At 28.4% G+C, this 21305-nt stretch overlaps 2 protein-coding genes across 5 annotated transcripts; both read right to left on the bottom strand.

Annotated features, from left to right (window-relative positions):
- Nucleotides 1-445: 445 nt before the first annotated feature.
- Nucleotides 446-4523, bottom strand: LOC106679788 (tudor domain-containing protein 7B). Its single transcript, XM_014419129.2, has 5 exons — nt 4502-4523; nt 2805-2899; nt 1299-1441; nt 1080-1231; nt 446-795 (listed from the first exon to the last, which is right to left on the bottom strand). Exons 1-5 carry the CDS (start codon nt 4521-4523, stop codon nt 557-559), a joined length of 651 nt encoding a protein of 216 aa, XP_014274615.2. The 3' UTR covers nt 446-556.
- Nucleotides 4524-6129: 1606 nt separating this feature from the next.
- Nucleotides 6130-19872, bottom strand: LOC106679765 (tudor domain-containing protein 7). 4 transcript variants are annotated; one of them, XM_067047622.1, is made up of 10 exons: nt 19655-19872; nt 16576-16676; nt 13163-13368; nt 10126-10275; nt 9324-9725; nt 9199-9228; nt 8932-9114; nt 6734-6901; nt 6478-6642; nt 6130-6324 (listed from the first exon to the last, which is right to left on the bottom strand). In XM_067047622.1, the coding sequence occupies exons 3-10, from the start codon at nt 13358-13360 to the stop codon at nt 6145-6147; spliced, it is 1476 nt and encodes a 491-aa protein (XP_066903723.1). In that variant the 5' UTR covers nt 13361-13368; nt 16576-16676; nt 19655-19872; the 3' UTR covers nt 6130-6144. The 4 variants fall into 4 exon arrangements, with proteins under 4 accessions (XP_066903723.1, XP_066903724.1, XP_066903725.1 ...); XM_067047623.1 differs by lacking the exons at nt 16576-16676; nt 19655-19872 and adding an exon at nt 15163-15311; XM_067047624.1 differs by lacking the exons at nt 16576-16676; nt 19655-19872 and adding an exon at nt 15073-15214.
- Between the last annotated feature and the right edge of the window lie 1433 nt (nt 19873-21305).

Below are 21305 nucleotides of genomic sequence, written 5' to 3'. Positions count from 1 at the left end.
TGATAAATATAAGGAACATAACTGATTAATCACAATTGTACAAAAGCAATCCCGAATAACCAAAGAACATAGATAAATAAAGCCTTAAAATATAATTTTATCTTTAAGAATTAAGATAACATTTAAGTCAGTCAGTATTTAACAACTTGCTTCTTTTTACTAATTTCTAACGTATTGTCTAATAAATAAAACCAACAAATTTTCAATATTATAATAAAAAAATAAATATAAAAATGTTAGTATATATTTAATCTATGTCAAAATTATAGGCTTGGTTTTATGGAAGAAGAATGATATAGAAGGCGTCAACAATAATTATTTTTTTTAGCAAGTATAAAGAAAAAAATATGTTGGCAGCATAAAATGAAAAAAAATAAATTGGTTTTTGATTTAACAAAGACTAGCATATCAGATCTTTTTGGGTACAATTTTTTTCCCATTAGCACTTTGAATAACAAATAGCTGGTTGGTCGGTGCTGCTCCACATTCTGCATAAGCTCTTAAATAAATAAATAAATAATAAATCTCAAAAAGCTAACAGTCGATAAGGTACATCTTAAATTTTCTGCTTTTCACGTATGGCACAACCGTTCTGGATAAGCACTTCTCCTATGTCCACCTTGTTTCCTGTCATGCTGTTCAGGTCAAACAGCTGCAGTTCTAAAATAATTCCTCCGATGCTCGACTGGTTTAAATGAATTCCTTTGATCTGAGCAAAAAGTTTCTTGTGGTCTATCAGAACTCTTGTCTGTAAGCAGTCTTCTACATTCCAATCTCCATGTTTAGCAGCTATTCCTGTATAATCGATTTCAATTAAAAATTAACAAAACAATTCATAAAAACTGTGAAAAATGATTCACATTTTATAATGAAATAAAGGTATGATTTGTCTGGAAGCAGTATGTATAATTCCACGCAAATGCAAACCCAAGGTACACATACAATTATTAAAATTAAATATTAATTATAACATGAACAGTAGCTACTATTACATTAGGTTATTTATGTATTTAAGGGAAATAGCATAACATCAAATATAAAATTAAAATAATCTGTAATAAAATAAATAATAATCTCACCAGAAATTTTACAACAAAATCCAACAAATGGTACTTTAGTAAAACTTTCTTTTAACGGTTTAATATCAGTACTTGATACTAAAGATACACTGCCATAATCAAGCAATTTTACCGATACACTTTCACTGTCTAAAACTTTGTCAACATGGGCTCTGAAAATTCGAAAACCACAAATTAACATATGGCGATAAAAAAAAAAAAATTAAAAAAATTACGTACCGGTACCAACAGGTTTTATGCCTGACAGCACATAAGCTTCCTTCCTGGATATTTGAGTCCAAACCAGATTTTAGATTATTATAAACATCACACATTTCCTTTTCAAGATTGTGAATAACGTTCACATACTCCAAAGGCTGAATCTAAACAATGCAAAAAAATTATAGATGATCATACTTATTTCAATAAATTTGTTTTCCTTTTATTTCATTTATTGGATTATCCCTTAGGACTATGATTTGTTAGAGAATTTTTTTTTATTATTACCTTTTTGATAATAATAAAAAAATATACCATTGGTTTATATATTTTCTGTATTTCATGTTTCAGATTTTTGTTTATACTTGTAAATATGTATATTAGCAGAAATTGAACCTTTTCATTTATTATCACAAGAGTCACCTTATGTTTTATGTTATTTGTTCTAATTTTATTTTATATATTCTGTTAATTATTGTTGTTCATTTTTATATTTTCAAATTCATTATATAATATACTGTTTTATAATTTCATCTTTATTTTGTATTTTACTCTCTACTTTAGGTTCTAGAGACTAATTTTGATGCCTGTAATAATATTCTAAAGGTATCAATCCCAGAATAAATAAAGAATATTATTATTAAATTGAGAAGTTGACCGTAATATCGGATATTTGTGGGCAGAGATGACCATGTCTCCACCACTATAGCCTAATGTATTATATTGTTTTACTTTTCCATAATTTTTTACATTGATTTGTGACAAATTAAAATAAGGTTTTATAAATAGCAATTATAATGTTTCATAACCTTCACAGTTTAAAATCCATTATTTAAAATAATTTGGTTTCGATCTTTCAAATCTAACTATATTCTATACCCTCCTAAAACAGATCCAGTGAAATAAGAAAATCCATTAAAACTGCTATATCACCAAACGTTTGACAAAAAGTTTAGATTGTTCAATTTGAAATATAGGTCACGAGCTTTAATAGACATTGGAAAGAAATTCAAATGATCAGATGAGTCGGTTAGGTTATTATGGGCTGCAAAGGACAAAGGAGAGGGGGGGGGGAAGCCTCCAAGACTGGAAAAAAGATTACATATAGAAGAGGGTCCCAATTACGTGGTCCAACGTAGTAAAAAAACCTTAAAATATGCTGACTAAAAGCATTGATTTTGTGTTAATAAATTGAAATTAGCAAATTTTAAGTTATTAACAAACGTATCAGACCTTAATACTAACATATTTAAAAATATATATATATCTAATTTCAAGCAAGAAATGCTAATGTAAATGAAGAATACATAGTAATAACATTTAGATTGAGCTATAAGCAGTTCAATTGGATAGAAATCAAAAATAAGTTTTAATATACAAATAGCATTTTTGATATTTAGATTTTAAATTAAATTTGATTAGATTTAAATTTAATTAATAAAGAAATCAATCGAAATTGAACAAAACAAGGATTAACAACAATAAGATATTTTTTATATTAAAAACATAATATGTCAATAGTTATACCATGATACATGAAGGATTTGCAGTTTGTTGAACTAATATTTGAAACTCCTCATCAATATTTGGTAAAACAGGTCGATTCTCAGCAATGCGTCTTTCTAAAAATCACATAAAATAATATTACTCAAATGAAAATTATTTTATTTTCATCTCTTATAGAAATTTGGGCTTAAGTGTGTATGTGGACCTAAAATTATACTGCTAGTATTTGTTTACGAACCCGTCACTTTCTTCCTTAGTGTGCTAACCCAGTTAATGTGATTTAATTAAATATATAGCCTGATTTTTTTTTTTTTTAAGTCTTCATTATCTAAGTCACATATTTTAAATTATTAATTGATATTTCAATTATTTTTACTGATACATACAGCTCACTGGGCAGAATTTGTGGTAATTTATCATGCATTTGTTTAAAATATTTAAAGAAAAAGTTTAAAAGCTATCATGAATTTCTGATAAAACTGTGCTAGAAAAATAAATATTTTGATTAGGAATATAATAAAACCAACAAAATTTTCACCTTCCTAGAATATAGACTTTATTTTTATCTACTAAGAGGTTACGCTTTAGGTGTACAAACGTTAATCTAATTTGGATTGGGCTGAATCTCAAATGTATTAAAATGTGATACAAACCATGATTTTTTGCAAACGTTTCGCACGAATTAAGCTGGTATATTATATTATTTAGACTATAATAAATTCCACCTGTATGTGTTGGACTTCACCAAATTCAATTATGTTCATTAATTAATGTCTTACAGAATTTTTAAATTGGAGAATTCAACTTGCTCGGTATATATATAATTTTGATTTGAGGTAATAGACAAGTTATATTAAAGAACCTGAAACTTGCAAACATTTTTTTTACCAACCAATCTTTTAATAAGGGAATGTTCGCGAGAAATTGAAAAAAAAAAAAAAAGTATTTCTTACTTTAGGTTACAAACAAATCTTTCTTGTAATTGGGACAGAATGATAATATAATAAAGCTAATGCTGTTAACCAATATATTAAGCAACATTCTGTTTAATTATTAATCGACATTAATAACCAGCAAATTATAAATCACATAGGGTCTTACATATAAATTATTGCTATTAAAAAAAAATTCTAATAAGAGGTTGGATGAGTGAATAAAACATTGATATACAATATTTGGTAAAACAGGTCGATTATCAGCAATGTGTCATTCTAAAAGTCACACATAAATTAATGCTACTCATATGAAAATTGATATTTTCTTCTTGGTAGTTTGAACATGGAAATGGACTAATTTATATATATATATATATATATATATATATAGTAAAGAAAAGAAACTATACAAAAATGAATAGAGGTACGAAGGTGTTGTAAATTTATATAATAATAACATTAATTATAAAACAATAAATGTACTTAAGTATTAGGTGGAAATATCAGATAAATATAAAAAATAGATTGTTAAGTTATATACTAAAAAAAAAAACACATTAAATCTAATGTAATAATTGTTAGTATGAGGGGACATTTTTGTTTTCCTCCATGATTATTTATATTCATGTACAATATCATTTAATGTTTTTTTATATTTACAAATATTATTTTACTTTAATATTTATTATTATTTGACTTTAATATTTATTACATATCTTTTTGCTTTCAAATGTAATGTTATTTGTTAGCCGTGAAATGATGACTCCCCCACCCTGTTGGTACCTTGCATCAGGATCAAGCTCATTCTTTCATTCTCAAAGCTTCGTATGTAAAGGTTATTTCGTTCATTATTATCTTTTTCTGTATTTTAGTGCATATTGCATTTTTCTTTTATCAACATTTTTATTTGTTATTATTTCAATTGTATTATTATTATATCTCTAATACTGTTTATTAGTTATTATTTCCATTGTAATATTATTACATCTCTAATACTGTTTATTTATTATTATTACTGTTGTATTATTATTATATCTCTAATATGTTTTGCTAATTATAGTTTTATTGTCATGGTGAGATAAAAACACTGGCTATATCTGCGTAGGAAAGAGGTGTGATGGTTGTCATGGTGGAAAAAAAAAACACTAGCAATATGTTGAGATGAGTGGGTTTTGTTTTTGTGAAGGTGACAGTTTGATTTTTGAACACGTTACGACTGTTCAATGTGAAGTGGTAATAGTTTATCAAGCCCTGTGTCTTTGCTGTTTGAACCGAAATATCACCATATGAGAAATGTTATCGTATATGTTTTGTTTCTCAAAATTATGGTATTCTACTTCAATGGATGGTCATTTACACTAGAAGTGGGGATACAGTGGAGTGCATGGCAGCGTTTCTTCAGCACATCCTGGATAGGAGAGATCTCGGACAACCTTGTGTTCTGCCAGGAGTACACCCAAAGACTACGCAGGGTTCGAACTAAATTTTATTTTTTTAATTTTATAATCGCTTTTATACTCTTTTGTATAATAATGCAAATTTAGTTAATAAGGTTAAGCATTTAAGTTAAGGTTAAATCAACCTATAAGTTTTCATTGTTTTGTTAATTGATAAGAATTCTTTTTTTTTTTCCTTTTTCATTCTGTGTACATATATTTCTTCTTCTTATTAAACTTTTGTACTTATAGTTCTGATGTTGTTTCTTATGCATGAACACTGCTTCCAATTTTTTAATTTACCTATGTTGTTTTGGTTATGTTCACTTAATATTACGATAATTCAACAGGTGGGAGTTAACACCCCTAGGTTTTCTGTTATCTACATGTAAAGGTTTTCGCCAGTGGTCATAATTCAATAATTGTTTATATAGGGGTCTATTTTAGTGATATTGTGGGCATATTGTTTTGGGATTTTTGTTATTTCCAGGGAAAAAAAATAACGTGGCGTCTCAGGAGCAATTTATTCTTTTTTTTTCCTTTTAACAGTATTATTTTTTTTTTCTGATCTTGGGCAACTATAAACGATAAATATATATGACTAAAGATAAGTAAAAATTTGCGGTTATAGTTTATTTATACTTTACACTCTGCATCTTTCATTTTTATATAAATTTTCACATTATTTTTAGCAAGATAGTTTCCTTTTATTTCACGTTATCTTATTCTCTGACTTTGTTCCATTATTTTATTTCTTTGTATCTTTTTTTAGCCCTGCAAAGTGGGGCAAAACTTTGGTTCATAATAAATATTTTATTTGCAATTAGAAATATTTTGAACGTACCCAGGTTTTCTTTCATTAATTACACACCATCAATCAACGATCTTCCAAAAAGAATAATAATTTGGTCCAACATTAAAGTTTAACTTAATATATTTATGATATTTCACATTTTTAACAAACAAAATTAGAAAGTGAACAAAATCAAACTAAAAAAAATAAAAAGAAAGAAAAAAAAGTCTTACACTGTAATCATCACCTATAAATCTTACACAGACTTCAGTTACAGAAGCAGCTCGAGTAACAAACACATCCCAAGTATTAATTTCTGGAAGAATTAACTTAGGGATAGTTGAATCGACTGGGATAGGAAATGGAACTGCATTCTCCTGCGAACAAATAAATTGAATTACATAACTATTATGATTTTTCAAATCTTTTAATGGTAAACAAAATATCGGCAGAAATACAATATTAGGTATTATTAAACATTTTTCATTAATGAATATGTATGTAATTAGTATGTATTTATCTAATATTACCTTGGCTTTAATCAGCAATGAAGAATTGGCAAGTTCTTCTACGATGAATTGATCGGAAGCATGCACAACATCAAGCCAATGAGGAGGTAAAATTTCTTTAAACAAACTTCTATGTTCGTCTTCTATTCTAGAAGCCCATTTCCCTGTGTCCTTCTCTTTAACCATCTAAACCAAAAAATATAAGCATTGTAGATTCACAAAGCTACTAATTAAAAATAAATCTCACATAACTTCTATTTTATTAAAACAAACTTACTCCTTCTACCCTTTGAATGATTAGGGAAGGATCTTGAATGATCGGATATGTATTGAAGATTTCTCGTTTTTTCAACTTCTCCAAGGCTTGTTTAGCGACACATTCTTTGGCTTCGTTAACATCGTAGAAATCATTAGGAAAAGTACCACAGTCTACAGCTTCAGGAGCCTTTAAAAAATTGAAAAATATAATTATATAATTTATTATTTATACAATAATTATATAATTCTGAAACAAATTTTTAAATACTGATATGAATAATAATACTTTTAATATTAAGTCTTGAGTAATAACTTTTAGCATTTTTGAACAAAAAAATTACAAAATCATTTCATTATTGAACTACACGTGTAATTGCTTTGTGGAAAAAATGTTTAGACAATAATCATAAGAGTTATTAAACAACCTGTGTTTAGGCAATAATATAAGATTCTTAATAAGTTTCATCTCCTCATGCAAATGAAAATAATACATTTCATCTTAATAAATTTTATTCATTGCAAGTCATACGTTGGTGTTGGAAATAAAATGTTAGGACGCCTTAAATAGCGGAAAAAAAACATTCTAGAAAGATTCCGAAAGAATTTCCAAAAAAAGAAAAACTACATATACGCATCTAATAAAACTATGGCTATCACAGTCTAAGTGACAATATGTATTTCGTTTTTGTATTATTTTTATATTAACTCTGTTTCAGCAGAAAACTCAGTATAACAGATAAAAACGTCTTCCCTGTGGGTGACCATTATATCTGTGTTTTCAATTAATTAAAAGATATAATATAATGTGAACCTCTATAAACATTAAAGGGTTATGGATTCAGTACTTTGTAAGGAAGCACTGTTTTTGAACAGTAAAATACACGATGATTTTTTAAGATCACACATAATTGCCAGATTTTTCCCCAATTAAGCGTATCCACTCAATGAGGCTGGTTAGACCTCAGGAGGACTCCATAACCCACAGGCTCGACAGGAGGTTGATTCACGGCTACAGTGTGACAGAAATTAATTATCTGCCCAGCCGGACTCCACTCGCACTCCGGAGTTAGGAGCACTGTATCTTACTACAGTTTCACCGTGCTCCCTAAATTAGAGTTAAACAATGTTTAAAATTGAAATATTCAATATTATACAGACACGTGATGCCAGGCTAGTGTAGGTTTCATGACATCTACTTTAAGCTACATTATACTATAATCCATAGCAACAGATCACTAATCATTTAATGAAAACATCCTGTAAGTATATAACAGTAATTATTCTTCTAACATTATACATGTGCATTAAGACTTAAGTTGAATTTATTTTCTAAGGAAAACAATATAAATTTTTATTGTTCGTTTAATAGGTATTGTAAAAGTAACAATCACTTTAAAAATAGTATATTAAACATTTACAAAAAGTTGATCACACAAATTAGGGGGCTCTGTAGATAAACCCCTAGGGGTAAGGCCCACAGGGTAACGGCAGACCTGTTTCCACGCAAACTTACAATTTTAATCAGGTAATCAGATGAAACAGACATGCACATTGCACATTTATTGGCGCAATACTGCAGGGCACAGCTAGAAAGTGAATACAACTGATGCAAGATATTCTACTAATAGAAGAACCCAGTAAGGAGGATGTCAATAGCAATATGAAAATTAAAATTATATGAAGTAACCGTAATTGACAATAACCCTAATGAACAAAGCACCACAGATCATTTCCACTAACCCAAAACATTAAAGCAAGAATTTACAAATCTACTAACTTTTTACTGTTCTTTAATAATGCGATACATGGAAATCTGCTTTCAGAGAAGAATAACACTCGAAGATTTTGAGAGTCTTATGTAGAATATTTGGTCCAAAGGATGGGTCAATATGAGAATTTAGGCGGCTATACAATCCAAATTGTGCAACCTTTATCAAGTAAATATATTTGATGGGATGCTTAAAAACATATGAAGTGGGCATGTAAAGTCAAAATGGATAATGAACGTATCACTAAAAGGGAAGATTACATATATATGTATATATACTGAGACGTACATGGGAGAATCGTGTTTAAAAAGTTTTAATGGTGTAGAGAGCCCTGGTCCACGCCCTAGTATTATGGTTATTGTCATCGAATCACCAGGTTTGTTAGACTTTATAATTACCCATGAATGTATTATATCAAGATATAATTGTATTTCAATAATATATTTACCAAATTTGGAGCCATCCTAGGAATCAAAATAGAAACTGTGCAATAACTAACACGCTTTCCACTGTTTTCTTTTAAAATTTTGTAAACAGCTTCTTCCCAATTTCTTTCTTGAATATAAGCTGATAACTGTCTTTGGTATGGTGATGTGTTTTCACCATGCTGTACAGAAACGCTCACTAATAACTATAAAATTACAAGAACATTATGAGGATAAAGCTTTTTCACAAACTTAATAATGGTATATAATGAAATTTAGATAAGGGCTACCTTATTATTCCTTCTCACTTTATCAAGCCTCTATAAAAATGAAAAGTAATATGTTGGTTATATATATATATATATATAAGGGAATAACAAAAATAACAGCATGAACCAAAATATACATGACTCACATCCTGAGCAAGCTGCTTAATCTTCTTGACAGGTTCTTCAGGAGGTGTAGGAGTACTGCTGTACGAAGGCTGATCTGCTGGACCATTATAAATGCTTTCTTTGAAGGAATTTAAGTTATTTGATGATGGTGAAAGTGAAGGGTCATTACGAAATGTCATGTCAGGTTTTAAAGAACCATCGGAGGACATGGTTAGAAAGACTTTACCATTAGAACTCGGAGGAGTATGTTTCATATTTTTAGGAGAAAACTGTGAAACCAAGCTCGGTTTTTCCATTATCCCACCATAGCTTTGATGAACTGGCATCGAATTTGATGAAGTTATAACATAAGGTTTATAACTTGCTTTGTTAACCTCACTCACTACACGCGTATTATTATACGAAATGTTATTGTTTTGGGGCTGAAAAAGAAAATACAAAGTAATTAATAAAACATTTTTATAGAATAGAAACTGGTTATTATGTTACTAAAATGGAGCACTAGCATTAAGAATAATTTTTTATAAGATAAAAAGAAAAAGAAAACTGATTTCTTTAATTGATATAAAATAAAAATACAACCAAAAAGAACAGAATTATGGTGTTGTTTGCATGACTTATTCTTTAAGAAGATGAAGTGTTCAATTTTATGTTTACACTCACAGTAATACTTTAGAAAACTATTTCTAGTTTTAGTTCACAAACTATTGTAAAGAAATTATAAGTAAATAATACAATAAACTTAATTAAATAACAACTTTAAAAGTAATCATTAACAAAACTTAATAATATTCGAGATACCGATACTGTTAAGCAACTTACAACTTTTACCAAGAGGGGACGCATATAACATTGCTTCAGAGAATGCTGAGGATGCTGAGGAGCAGGGGTTGAAAGTAGAGGAGCTTTATAAATTCTCTTAGCAAAACGTGGCGCCGTTCTGAATTGCCTTGGAGGACCGTTTCTGCCAGTCTGAAAAACAGTGGAAGGGGTTGAGTGATATTATTAGAGCTAATATTTACTCACTATAATAGTTTAAATTAATTTCAAATTACTTTATTGTACGGCAATATTTACACTACTATATTTTATTTATATAAAATTGTCTGTTTTTATTGTTTCCTAAATCATTTCAATTCAGTTTAATAATAATAATAATAATGTATTCTTCCTTCACTCTAGGATTAGTCCCTTTAAATAAAATATAATTTACAAGTATATACAGATGTAAACAAACTAGGAAATAAGGACAGAGAGTAAGAAAATAGATAATTATTTATTTTAGCTCCCCCAAAATGGCGGGAGACCATTTTTATCTGACCAGAGTGTACCAAGCTAACCTGAACGACCCAAATATGGATGACTTGGGTTAGTTTATAATAATTACTCCTTTCCCCCTTAAATAAAGGTTAGATTATAATACACGATAATTTTCAGCAGAAGTTCCTATTATGTTTTCTTCTTTTAACTTATAAATATTGATATTTAATACATCTTTTATACTTATCCTTTTACTTTGTATTACCTGTACTTTTCTGGATTATTACTTCAATATTAGAATATATATTATAAAATAAAAATATTTCATATTACATATTTATATCATTATAAAATATAATACTTAGACTTTGTAACCTGAAAATAATTCTGAAGCATTTATTTTATATTTTATATTTAAATGAAGTATTTATTTTATATTTACTAATCAGGTAATATAGATTTGTGATTACATTACATTTATGATTATTATACATACATTATGATGATCTTTGGCAAATTTACCAAGAGTACATCAAATCTCTATATTAAACAAACACCTAAGTATCCTATATTTCTATATATATTTAGATCCTTATTTTTCCCCATAGGTATATTTCGGGAGTTTGACATTTAACTTTTGATCTAATCATCGGATATCAATCCGAAGATTCTCCTGCATTTATTAAGTCGACTTCATGAGACTATTTTCTCTAGCCTCCTTTAGATTGTTTTAAAATAAGAACTGTTTCTTGCACCTTAATATTACGTTTTGTTGCTTTTTGGATACTCACCTCCTCACTTTCTGTAGCATTTTGGTCTTGGATGCTTATGGGCAGTTATTTTATAGAAAATGGTTTATTCTGTTAGCAAGAAAATCATTTAATAGTTAATCTGACTAGAATAATAAGATTCTCTTGTACTGTACATTAATAACAATAAAAAAAAGTTTTTTTTTATCTTTTTATTTATACTCACACCTGTCAAATACAAAACTGACAATCAGCGGACTGCCTGACTGTTATATTAATTAAACAAATAGCATGAAAGAAGGAAGACCAAGACCGAGCGGTACCTCTTCTCTGGATAAGATGTGACCATTTCCCAGTAGAAATTCCCTCTAGAGAGTAAAAATCCATGTCGAAGTTACGGGTAATTTATTTTGAAATGAACGGTTGAGAATTGGTCACCTCTGTCACTTTTCGGGACCGTTCAGGACCATTAGTACACTCTGGTAACATAAAAATAGTTTTGTGCCATTCTGGGGGAGCTAAAGTAACATACTACCGGAAAAAAATTTTCCTAATTATAATTCTTGACTAATGATGGATGGAGAAAAGAAAAATTCACATGTTTGAAGATAGCATATAGAAAGAATTGTCAAATGTTCAGGGGGAGAGTCGAAATATATAAATTTGACCCTCCAAGAATCGTAGAGGTGCAGGTGAAATAAATTCTAAATGGTTTATACACAATTTTAGACCTTTTGAATTAAATTAAACATTTTACCTATTGACAGCCAAAACACAAAATATATACATTATCAATTAGAATAAAACCAGTTTAGAAGTGGTGTAAGTCAATAGAAATTAAAAATCAATATTTGTTTATACAACTAGTATTATTTTGTTATCTGTTTAGAGCAGTTTATGCTGTTCCCTTTCAAAAAATCAGATAGCCCATGTTTGCTAAAATAAAATCATTTCCATCTTATCCGAGATTAATAAGCTACATGAAGAAAATGGAAGGTATCTCTCAGATTTTCTATTTAATAAAAGTTCCACACAAAAATGTGGAAATAAAGGAGTAGTTTGAGTATAAGAATATATTCACCGATCTGTTTTCAATAAGAATTCATACTTGCACTTCCTGTTAGGTCAATGCGTAAAATCGGCTAATAGACAGCTGAATTGAAGTAAGAACCTTCATGAAAACAACCTTCCAAGAAAAATAGAAACAGGAAAACAATATATGTATAAGATAAATACAAATACTCCAGAACCAAAAGTGCAAGAAAAAACACAGCTTGAGATCGGCCATGAATTGCATCTAATAGAGAATATTTGTATGCGGAATTTGCTAAAAATCATTCTTAAATTAGTGTTTGCATTATAGATACACTAATGCCAAACCATTCCATGTTATCACAAAGTCTGAAGCATAAACAAAATAACATTTAAGACCAGTTTCTAAATAAGGGATAAAACATAGAACAATGCTCTCTAAGAAAGGGGTGTCTAGAAAATATCTTCTTATATCATCAAACACTTAAAACAAAGCTTGAGATAAACAGTTCGTATATATATACAACGGTTTTTTTTACAAGCCAGAACAGAGAGATCACAATGACTTGTTGCATAAAACGTGCCATAATTCCTTTTCCTAAAATATTAGCTCAAATAGTAAAGATAATGTAGAAATATAGCCATACTTGAATACACTATTGAAAAGTATCCACTCCAATCTTATAACTGGAGAAATAAACCAAAAAAATATGTAAAATGATTAATTAAAAGGCAAACTGTACTATCATATCACACATGTCAATATCAAATGCAAATGATATTAAAAACAAATAAAGAATCTTTTGAATAATACTTACTTTGGGTTTTTTCTTCCCAGATCTCTTCTGTTTTGAAACTAGTTTAGTTACATGAGAGGATGTTTGAGACTCCTTAGCTTCGATGTATACTTCTCCTCCTTTACGCTTCACGCTGATTTCAGGAACAGATTTTAAAAACTCTTCTAGTTGATTGAAACCTAATCTCTTATATGGAATACTTTCACCAATAATTTGCATGTAATCCTCTGTAAATAAAAAACACAATCTTGCTGAAAAATTAAGGTTAAAAAAGAAATGTTTAAATTCACAAAAATTGTACATTGTCAGTCTGGAAAGCTTTTAAATTAAGAAACCATAATATAGCCAGTGGATTAATAGGAAAAATAAAATTATATGTATTTCACTACACACCTATCAACTTAAAAAAAAAAAAAAAATGAAAGTGAAAATGTTCTGCTTTTACATCAACAGACCTGTTTCATTAAAATTAGAAATGTTGGAAAATATCAATTTCGATATCATGTTAGATAAAAAACATTCAATTAAATATGTAAATATACAAAATATTGAATCAAAGTATAGTATAAATTAGACCATAGTGAAGGAATGAGTATGTTAAATCAAATTAACAATAATACTTAAGTCGCTCAAGTATCTCATCATAACAATATACAACCAACTAATGATGATAAACATAAAATCAAAAATTGTAGATAATTAATCTGCTTCAACAGTAAAATATTCCAATAAATGTGTGATATATAATAAGAAACTGGTGGTTTGAAAAACAATTTAGCAAGGATAAATTTTATTGAATTTCAATGAGTTATGCAATAAGTAAACTTTAACAGAAGAAATTTTATAAATTGTCATTTCGCCTGTAAGCTCAAACAATCAGGTTCATAATTTGATAAAAGAAAAAGAAAACAGTGAACTTTAAACTGTGTCATTCAAACAAAACTAGGACATGTCATAACTTGTAAGAACAATTTTAATGAGTATTGTAACTTTTTTCTGAACTACAATAGAAATATAATGCTTAAAAATTAACAAAATATAAAGAAATATTACTGTTCAACGAGTCCATACGAATTCCACCTTGGGAACTAATTAAACAAGCTCTTAAATTAGATATAACTGAACTTCTTTCATCACTTGAATTTGCCATTTTATAAGTCAACAGTATATCTATTATATCAAGTAAAAGTGTCGATGAACTGACATTTAAAAGTAAACTGTAATGGAAAACATGACTAACTAAACGATAGGAGCTTAACTCAAAATATGGAAGGCGTGTCAAAGTTAAACTACAGGTGATAGCACTGTCTAATCAGTAATGCCAAGAGTGAAGGATGTTTAAAAAAAATAAATAAGTGAAAGACTTAAAACTTTTTAAATATCTTATACCTAAAAGGTTCAGGAACATTGTAAAATAGTTATAAAATTTAAATATAAAAGAAAAAATTAATTCTACGATATTTCATCATGCCGCCTTATATTTAGGTAGCATATTCATCTAGGATTACAAAAGATATAATATATTAGTTTTGTAATTAAGTAAACTTTATTTTTAAATGAAATCAAATAAGAAATTTTTCTATTCGAAATAAAATTTAGATTTCCCGTAAATGAATTGAAATTCAAATCAATTCTAATATAAAAAAAAAGTAATTTTTAAAAACTGGGAGGATACCGTTTTTTTATCAAATGTATTATTTACAATGAATAAGAAAAAATTATTTAATTAATCATAAAAACTTTATTGATTTGTGTTTAGTTAAGATTTTTTATTCTTGGTTAGCGTCGTTCGTAGAACATAAACAATACTTTCTTCACATTCCATTATACATTCTCTACTTTACATTCTATTGCTAGAAGCTTAAATGCACCATTAAACATCAGATTATTCTAAACATTTAAAAAGGTAAATGTTACAACATAAAACGTACTACACTTTAATGTGATCACCTATAACGCCACACACAGACTGTAGATTTTTTAAAACCACAACATATAATATTCACAAACAAAATTATTACATAATAAACATCAGCGAAAGCTTTCTTTTTTTCACAAGTTCCTCAATTCTAGAATACAGAAGACTTTCACGCTTTCTCTGTTGATATTGGTTTCACTACTGGGCAAATTGAGTGAGTTCCCACTACTGCCACTTTATGAAGCCACGCCGCTGATGAAAAGATTGTCACTAATAATTTTAAATAACTTCACACATCAGATTATGGAACGATACAGATAAATAAATAATTTAATTCAATATTTTTCTTTTAACATTTATTGATTTACATACATAAATGTTATTGGTCCAGGCCTGTCAACATCTTCGACAATGGAACTTAATATTAAAAAAAATATATACATATGTATTTTAAAAATAACATTTCAATAATTTAAAGTAGAAGAAATTTAAAAAAATATATATTATATGAGAACTATTTTGAATAAATATAGAAACAAATAAAAAAGAATATTACAATTTTTTTTTATTATTACACAGTTTTGTTTAATTGTAATTACTTGAGCTGGGGGTTGGCGGCAATATTTGAATATAAAACCTGTTTGAATTGGCAGTTTAATTTTTTTGTGCGTTATACTTGCTATACATTCTATAAATTTTTAAAATAAAGCTTAAACTAAAATGTTTATAAATTTTAATTCAATCCAAATAACATTTTTTTAGTGCAAGGCTAAAACGAACGCAGTGTTTTCAATCAAATACACTTTTAAAAGTATATTTTCACACCTTATTATTATATTAATCTTAAATTGGTATGATTATTTCCTTGAACCTTTTGTACAAAATAAGTCCTTAGGAAAAAACAAGAGTCTATTGTTAAGGTGAGTGAATCAATACCACAAGTATAATTTCGTCCATCTTTTTTAGAATGGCCTTTGCATGCTTCTTTTCCTATTCTGTCCAATGATGGGTCTTCTTATGTTAACGTAGGATATGCACATTTTTTTTAACAGTACAAAAATGTTCGTACTGGGGGTTCTCTCCTCTTCTTTGTCGCTAGTTCTCTGAGAAGACGTCTGGGTTTTCTTACTAGACTATGGACTATGGAACGCCATGTCTGGGGTCGGAAACTTTTCCAATAATTTGCAACTGTTTCACAAATCAACTAAATTAGGTTATTAATAGTATTATTTTCAATTTTAAACAGTTAAAAGTACTTTATCTCAAATGGACTCTTGCAATCTACATCTTACTTAAGTTATTTCACTGGATATCCCATACCATCTCTAGTAAGCCAGATGATTTGTGCCTCCCCCTCTACCGAATTAATTGTAGAAATTCCCTGAATATAACAGGTACCTATAAAACTGACGCGTTAAGACAGAATGAAACAGTTTGCAAGATACCGTTTTCTTTTCTTACTTTACATGAATGTTGTTTATTTTATATTACAAATAATACTATATTTCGTACTTACTCAACAACTATCCTTTGGCAAATTATACATAATAAGCCGAAAATGGAACTTCAGCTCGAGCCATGTAGTCATTTCTTGAAGCCATGAATTCTTCTAACCATCTGTAAAAATTGTAGGTATATTTATTAATAATCTATTTTCAAGATATTAAACTTACTATATCAGTACATATCGCTGTTTTGCTTTAGTAGTGGCACATCTGTCAAAATTTTTTTTATTTATTTTGTATTTGACGCCTTCTAGATCGGAGTTTCTTCGTGATACTGGCATGTGGACAGTTTGGAGGGCGACCCCAGCAGAGAAAATAGACCCCGATTTATAGTACTATCTTTGGAATACGTTAAATTAAAAAAATAAAATCGAAAAATGTTTGTCAAATGTGCTATTAAAGGAAGCTATATTAAAAATGATTTTATTATAAAAAGAGCTTCAGAGTTCTTATTAGCCTAACTATGATGAAGTATATAACTTAAAAGAAGCATACAAATATTTTCGAAAAAATTTTCAATTTTTTTTTATGCTCTCAGTATCCTACTCTATAAAAAATAATTTGAGACATTGAGAGGGTAAATCAAAATCGAATACATTAGAAAAGTATTCGTCATATCGACATTTTTAATCGATATGATTGATTCAGTAATATGATATAATATATTTGATTTGATAATAATCTTAACAAGAAATACTGAAATTCAATTCAAGTATTACAAGTAATTAGTTTTTGTTTTTCAGGATATCAAATATTTATTGTATGATTTTCATCATCAGTGATAAAATATATTACTCAATTTAATCGGCAATACTCAGTATTACAAATTACTGTAAGTTCCATTCATTATTTACTGAATTACATGGCTAATAAAAAGATTTAGGAGATGTATATTATAAAAATAATTCAGCGAGTCCATAAAAGACGTGTAACTTCTTAAACCAGTATAGCTTCTTCACAGTTTTTATTTGATGGATAGGAACATAATTATCTATATCTAAAAGTTTAAGAAGTTTAATTATTTAATGAATTTGATTTGTCATTTGAGAATAAAACCAACAAGAGGTTTGAAACATCCACGTGAAGTAAAAATACACTTTTGTGCATCATTAAGGTAATGTATTGAATGAAATCTGAAAACATTTTCAGAGATGATACGGAATGGTATGTAGATGCTCCCGTATAGATTTATCGAATTCCACTACTTTCGTTTACGTATGTTAAAACTTTGTTTAAGAGATATTCAATTATTTAGGTTCTGATACATAAATGCATGTACTTTATTATTGAAATGTGGATATTAACATTTATATTAAATGTTGTTCAAGGTGAGACAGGCTCCGGAATCTCTTGCACTCAGCAGCGTCGGCCAAACGTCTCTAGTTATGTGTTGTCACGGTCTCCAGATCTGACACCACTCAACTCTTTGGTTTGTGGTGACATTAAACAAAAAGTTAATGCAACTCCGGTCACTGGTCTTAATTCTTTATAAAGGATAAGTGAAATTGTAGGACGATAGTCCGGGTGGCAACCAATAAAGGTATCAAAATAGTAAAAGAAAACTATTTATTGTTAAACAACGTTTCGCCCAACTTTGCAGGGCTTCGTCAGGGCTGATAATTTATCTTTCTCCAATTTACTTCATATGGTCAATTATCTTCTTCCAATAGAAACTTGCGAAACAACAACACATATCCAGTTGTGTTCTCTCGCTGCTGCGAGAGAAAGATGCCGGGTCTGTCTTAATACCTTAATCACATTAAACAACATATAATATGAATGTTAATGTTCAAATTTTATTAATAATGTAGTTGGAACACGTATTAATTAATTTATTAAAACCTAAACAATTCATAACAGTGCAAAATTTTAAGAGGTCAAAATATCTCCTAAATAAAGCGTTAGAGGACATATATTCATAGGGAATTTTTTTCTTGTTTTGGGATCTTTAATTCATATTTTCTGTTTAGAAAGTTAATCTAATGCAACTTGTAGAAATATATATACAATATGTAGGAGAAAATACATTGGAACAGATAGATAGGTTTAATTAAGTTCTACGATAAATAGATAAAACGAAATTAATGAGGAAAAGCGAGGTTGAAGGTAGAAAATGCTTGATATTTCTCAATTTCGAAACTACTTAGCTCGTGCCTTCTTTGCAAAAAACTTAAAAATTAGAATTTACAAAATTATTATACTTCGCACTTTTCTTTATGGATGCCGTAAGTGGCCTCTTACACTAAGGGATGAACAGCCCTTAAGATTTTCGAAAATAAAGTATTACGCAAAATTTTCGGATCGAAAAAGGATGAATTAAAAAAAAAATCTTTAATTTTGTTTATTTGAAATAAGAAACCACTTTACATTGTTAGCAATAATAAATGCATAAATATGAACTATGAAAGAATTTTATTGTTAGTTAAAGTAGGAAAATAGAGACATCAGTCTAGAGAGTTGAAAACCGGAGACAGCCGAGCGTATCTAATCTCTCCCGATCGCAGTCATATGTACACAGCTTTGATATTTTTTTGTTAAACTGATTTATTCTTAGCAGAAACGAAGTTAATATTCGATATTTTTTATTCACACTTCGATAAACCCTAGAATACAATTGTTTATAGCAACAGAAAAATTAAAATTTATTGTTTAAAATTTTCCCCTTGTTGTGTGTTAAGTGATAGTTGTGTGACCTAATTTCTCTATCCAAATCGTGTAATATGTGAACGATTTTAACTTATTATTTTTATAAACTGTATTTAGTCTACCAAAATTGAAACGAAAATGTGTTCACAGTACTGAGTTTGGTCGAACTTAAAATGTATTAGATCGATCTATCGATAAAAATCGACCTTGATATATTTTATCCAAGATAATTTGAGTAATAGACCTTTATCTACATTCAGACAAATACGGTACTTATATTAATACAGGTAAATTATAATTTCGACAATTATACATATGGCTGACTATTTTTGCCATTATAGTTAAATATCCATATTTTGAAAATCTATTATTAAACATATTATCTATATTACAGCTAATTATTTTTTTTTTATTTACATAAAATAAGAGATAAGATATAAATACCTTTTTTCTTCGTCCGTTATCAGATGGTCGTAACCGCTTTTCTTTCTTGAAAACAACGAACGTATCCTCCTACAAAGAGCGGAAGTACTGGAACGCAAATATTTACTTCCGTTACTCAACTCGGACTTCCACGAAACTGTTATATACTTGTACTTTGACTTACTCATTTATTATTGATTAAAAAAAAAAAAATAAAAAAACGTAATTAAGGAGAACGTTATTCAAAGAGTGAACCGAACAAATAATCTCTTATTTTCGAAGGCAGCATGATTGTTTATTATCTTATCTCTATTCAAGTAAACATTGAACTAAGATGAAAGATGTTATACAAACCATTTCGGGAGGTTTTGAAACTAAAATGAAGGCGAATAGATTATTGTAAAATATAGTATGACGTTGTAACGAGCAGTTCATACTGGAGTAAGCGAGAGCCAGTTCGAAATTAACTACCTCTTAAGAGGCAAAAGGTTTGACCCTCATAAATTGTTAGTCCTAATAGGCAAAAGGCAGCCTTGATCGTCGACGGACCATAATATAGTGTGTGGTATACATACAAATAGGTATAATTTGTAAAAATAACTCATATTTTTGCTATTATCTTTTTTTACTACCACTTACACATATAAGGAATATATATTAAAGGAAAGTATTGTAATTCGAGTTTTCGTTTTGCAGAGGAACTCAGTATAAAAAACTAGTGAAGATTTTTTTGTTAGAAGATGATCTAGGTGGCAGTTAAGAAAGTTACACAAAATATCAGAAAAAATATTTATCAATTACGAACATTTTGTCCCTTTTGTAGGACTTTATCAGGGTTAAATGATAAAAAGATACTAAAACTGTAAAGTATGTCAAGAGAGCACATAAATTTTATATAAAAAATAAAATGAACTAAATAAACTAAAATAATATAAATATAAATGAGTAGAACATTAATTAATAATATGAACGGTATAATTGAAAATATGCCACTAAGATATTGTTATACTACGGATAGCAGAAAGTATTAGGGAAAATGGTGTGAAAAAATATCAATGTTCTTAACAATTTTTATTTATTTATTTTTTAAAATATATTTTATTCGAAATTTGATGTTTTAAAAAATTAATCTTTTTTAAAGTATTCTGTTGTTCTTTTGCATCCGCAGTAATGCTAAGTGATATTTTATTTGTTAAATCCATAACATTGCTCATTTATGAGAGAAACAAATATAAATAAAAAATTAAAAAAGTCTTTAAGTTCATTATAAAAAAAAAAAAATGATTTCCCCGACAAAATTTGAATTATAAAAATATTTTTACAAATTAATTAAATTAGTTTTACAGAATCAAACGATTTATTCAATAGGCATTATGTATTTCTAATCTCAACTTTCATAGGAATTAGATTATACGATATGGAAACGGTATAAAGATTACCACGGTGATTACAATAATTTGCCTATAGCTCGGGAAATCAAAAATATTCTTTACACATGTTCTCTTTTATTAGAAAACATTATTGTCTGCAGTTTTTCCAAAAAAAAAAACTTTTTTTTTTTAACGTCAGTTCTAGCCCGAATCAGAAATCATTCCTTCCATTATAAACTCCATAACAACCCAAACCCATTAGTTTCTAACCTTGCTTCCTCTTCCATTCCTGACAATGCGCC

This window comes from Halyomorpha halys, unplaced genomic scaffold (assembly GCF_000696795.3).
Source record: "Halyomorpha halys isolate HHAL.00 unplaced genomic scaffold, Hhal_1.1 Scaffold218.1, whole genome shotgun sequence".
Lineage (NCBI taxonomy): Eukaryota > Metazoa > Arthropoda > Insecta > Hemiptera > Pentatomidae > Halyomorpha > Halyomorpha halys.
The sequence above is the reverse complement of the archived record's forward strand: the minus strand, read 5'-3'. Positions and strand labels throughout refer to the sequence as shown.

Bases quoted from the DNA above. Each gene is read 5' to 3' on its own strand.
- LOC106679788 (XM_014419129.2), bottom strand. From the start codon at position 4,523: ATGAGCTTGATCCTGATGCAAG. The intron at 2,900-4,501 runs GTACCAACAGGG...TGTGATTTTTAG, and splicing joins GAGCTTGATCCTGATGCAAG to AAAGACGCATTGCTGAGAAT. The intron at 796-1,079 runs GTGAGATTATTA...TCGATTATACAG, and splicing joins ATTTTGTTGTAAAATTTCTG to GAATAGCTGCTAAACATGGA.
- LOC106679765 (XM_067047621.1), bottom strand. From the start codon at position 14,291: ATGGCAAATTCAAGTGATGAAAGAAGTTCAGTTATATCTAATTTAAGA. The intron at 6,902-8,931 runs GTAAATATATTA...AATTTTTTAAAG, and splicing joins CTAGGATGGCTCCAAATTTG to GCTCCTGAAGCTGTAGACTG. The intron at 6,325-6,477 runs GTAATATTAGAT...ATTTGTTCGCAG, and splicing joins CATTGCTGATTAAAGCCAAG to GAGAATGCAGTTCCATTTCC.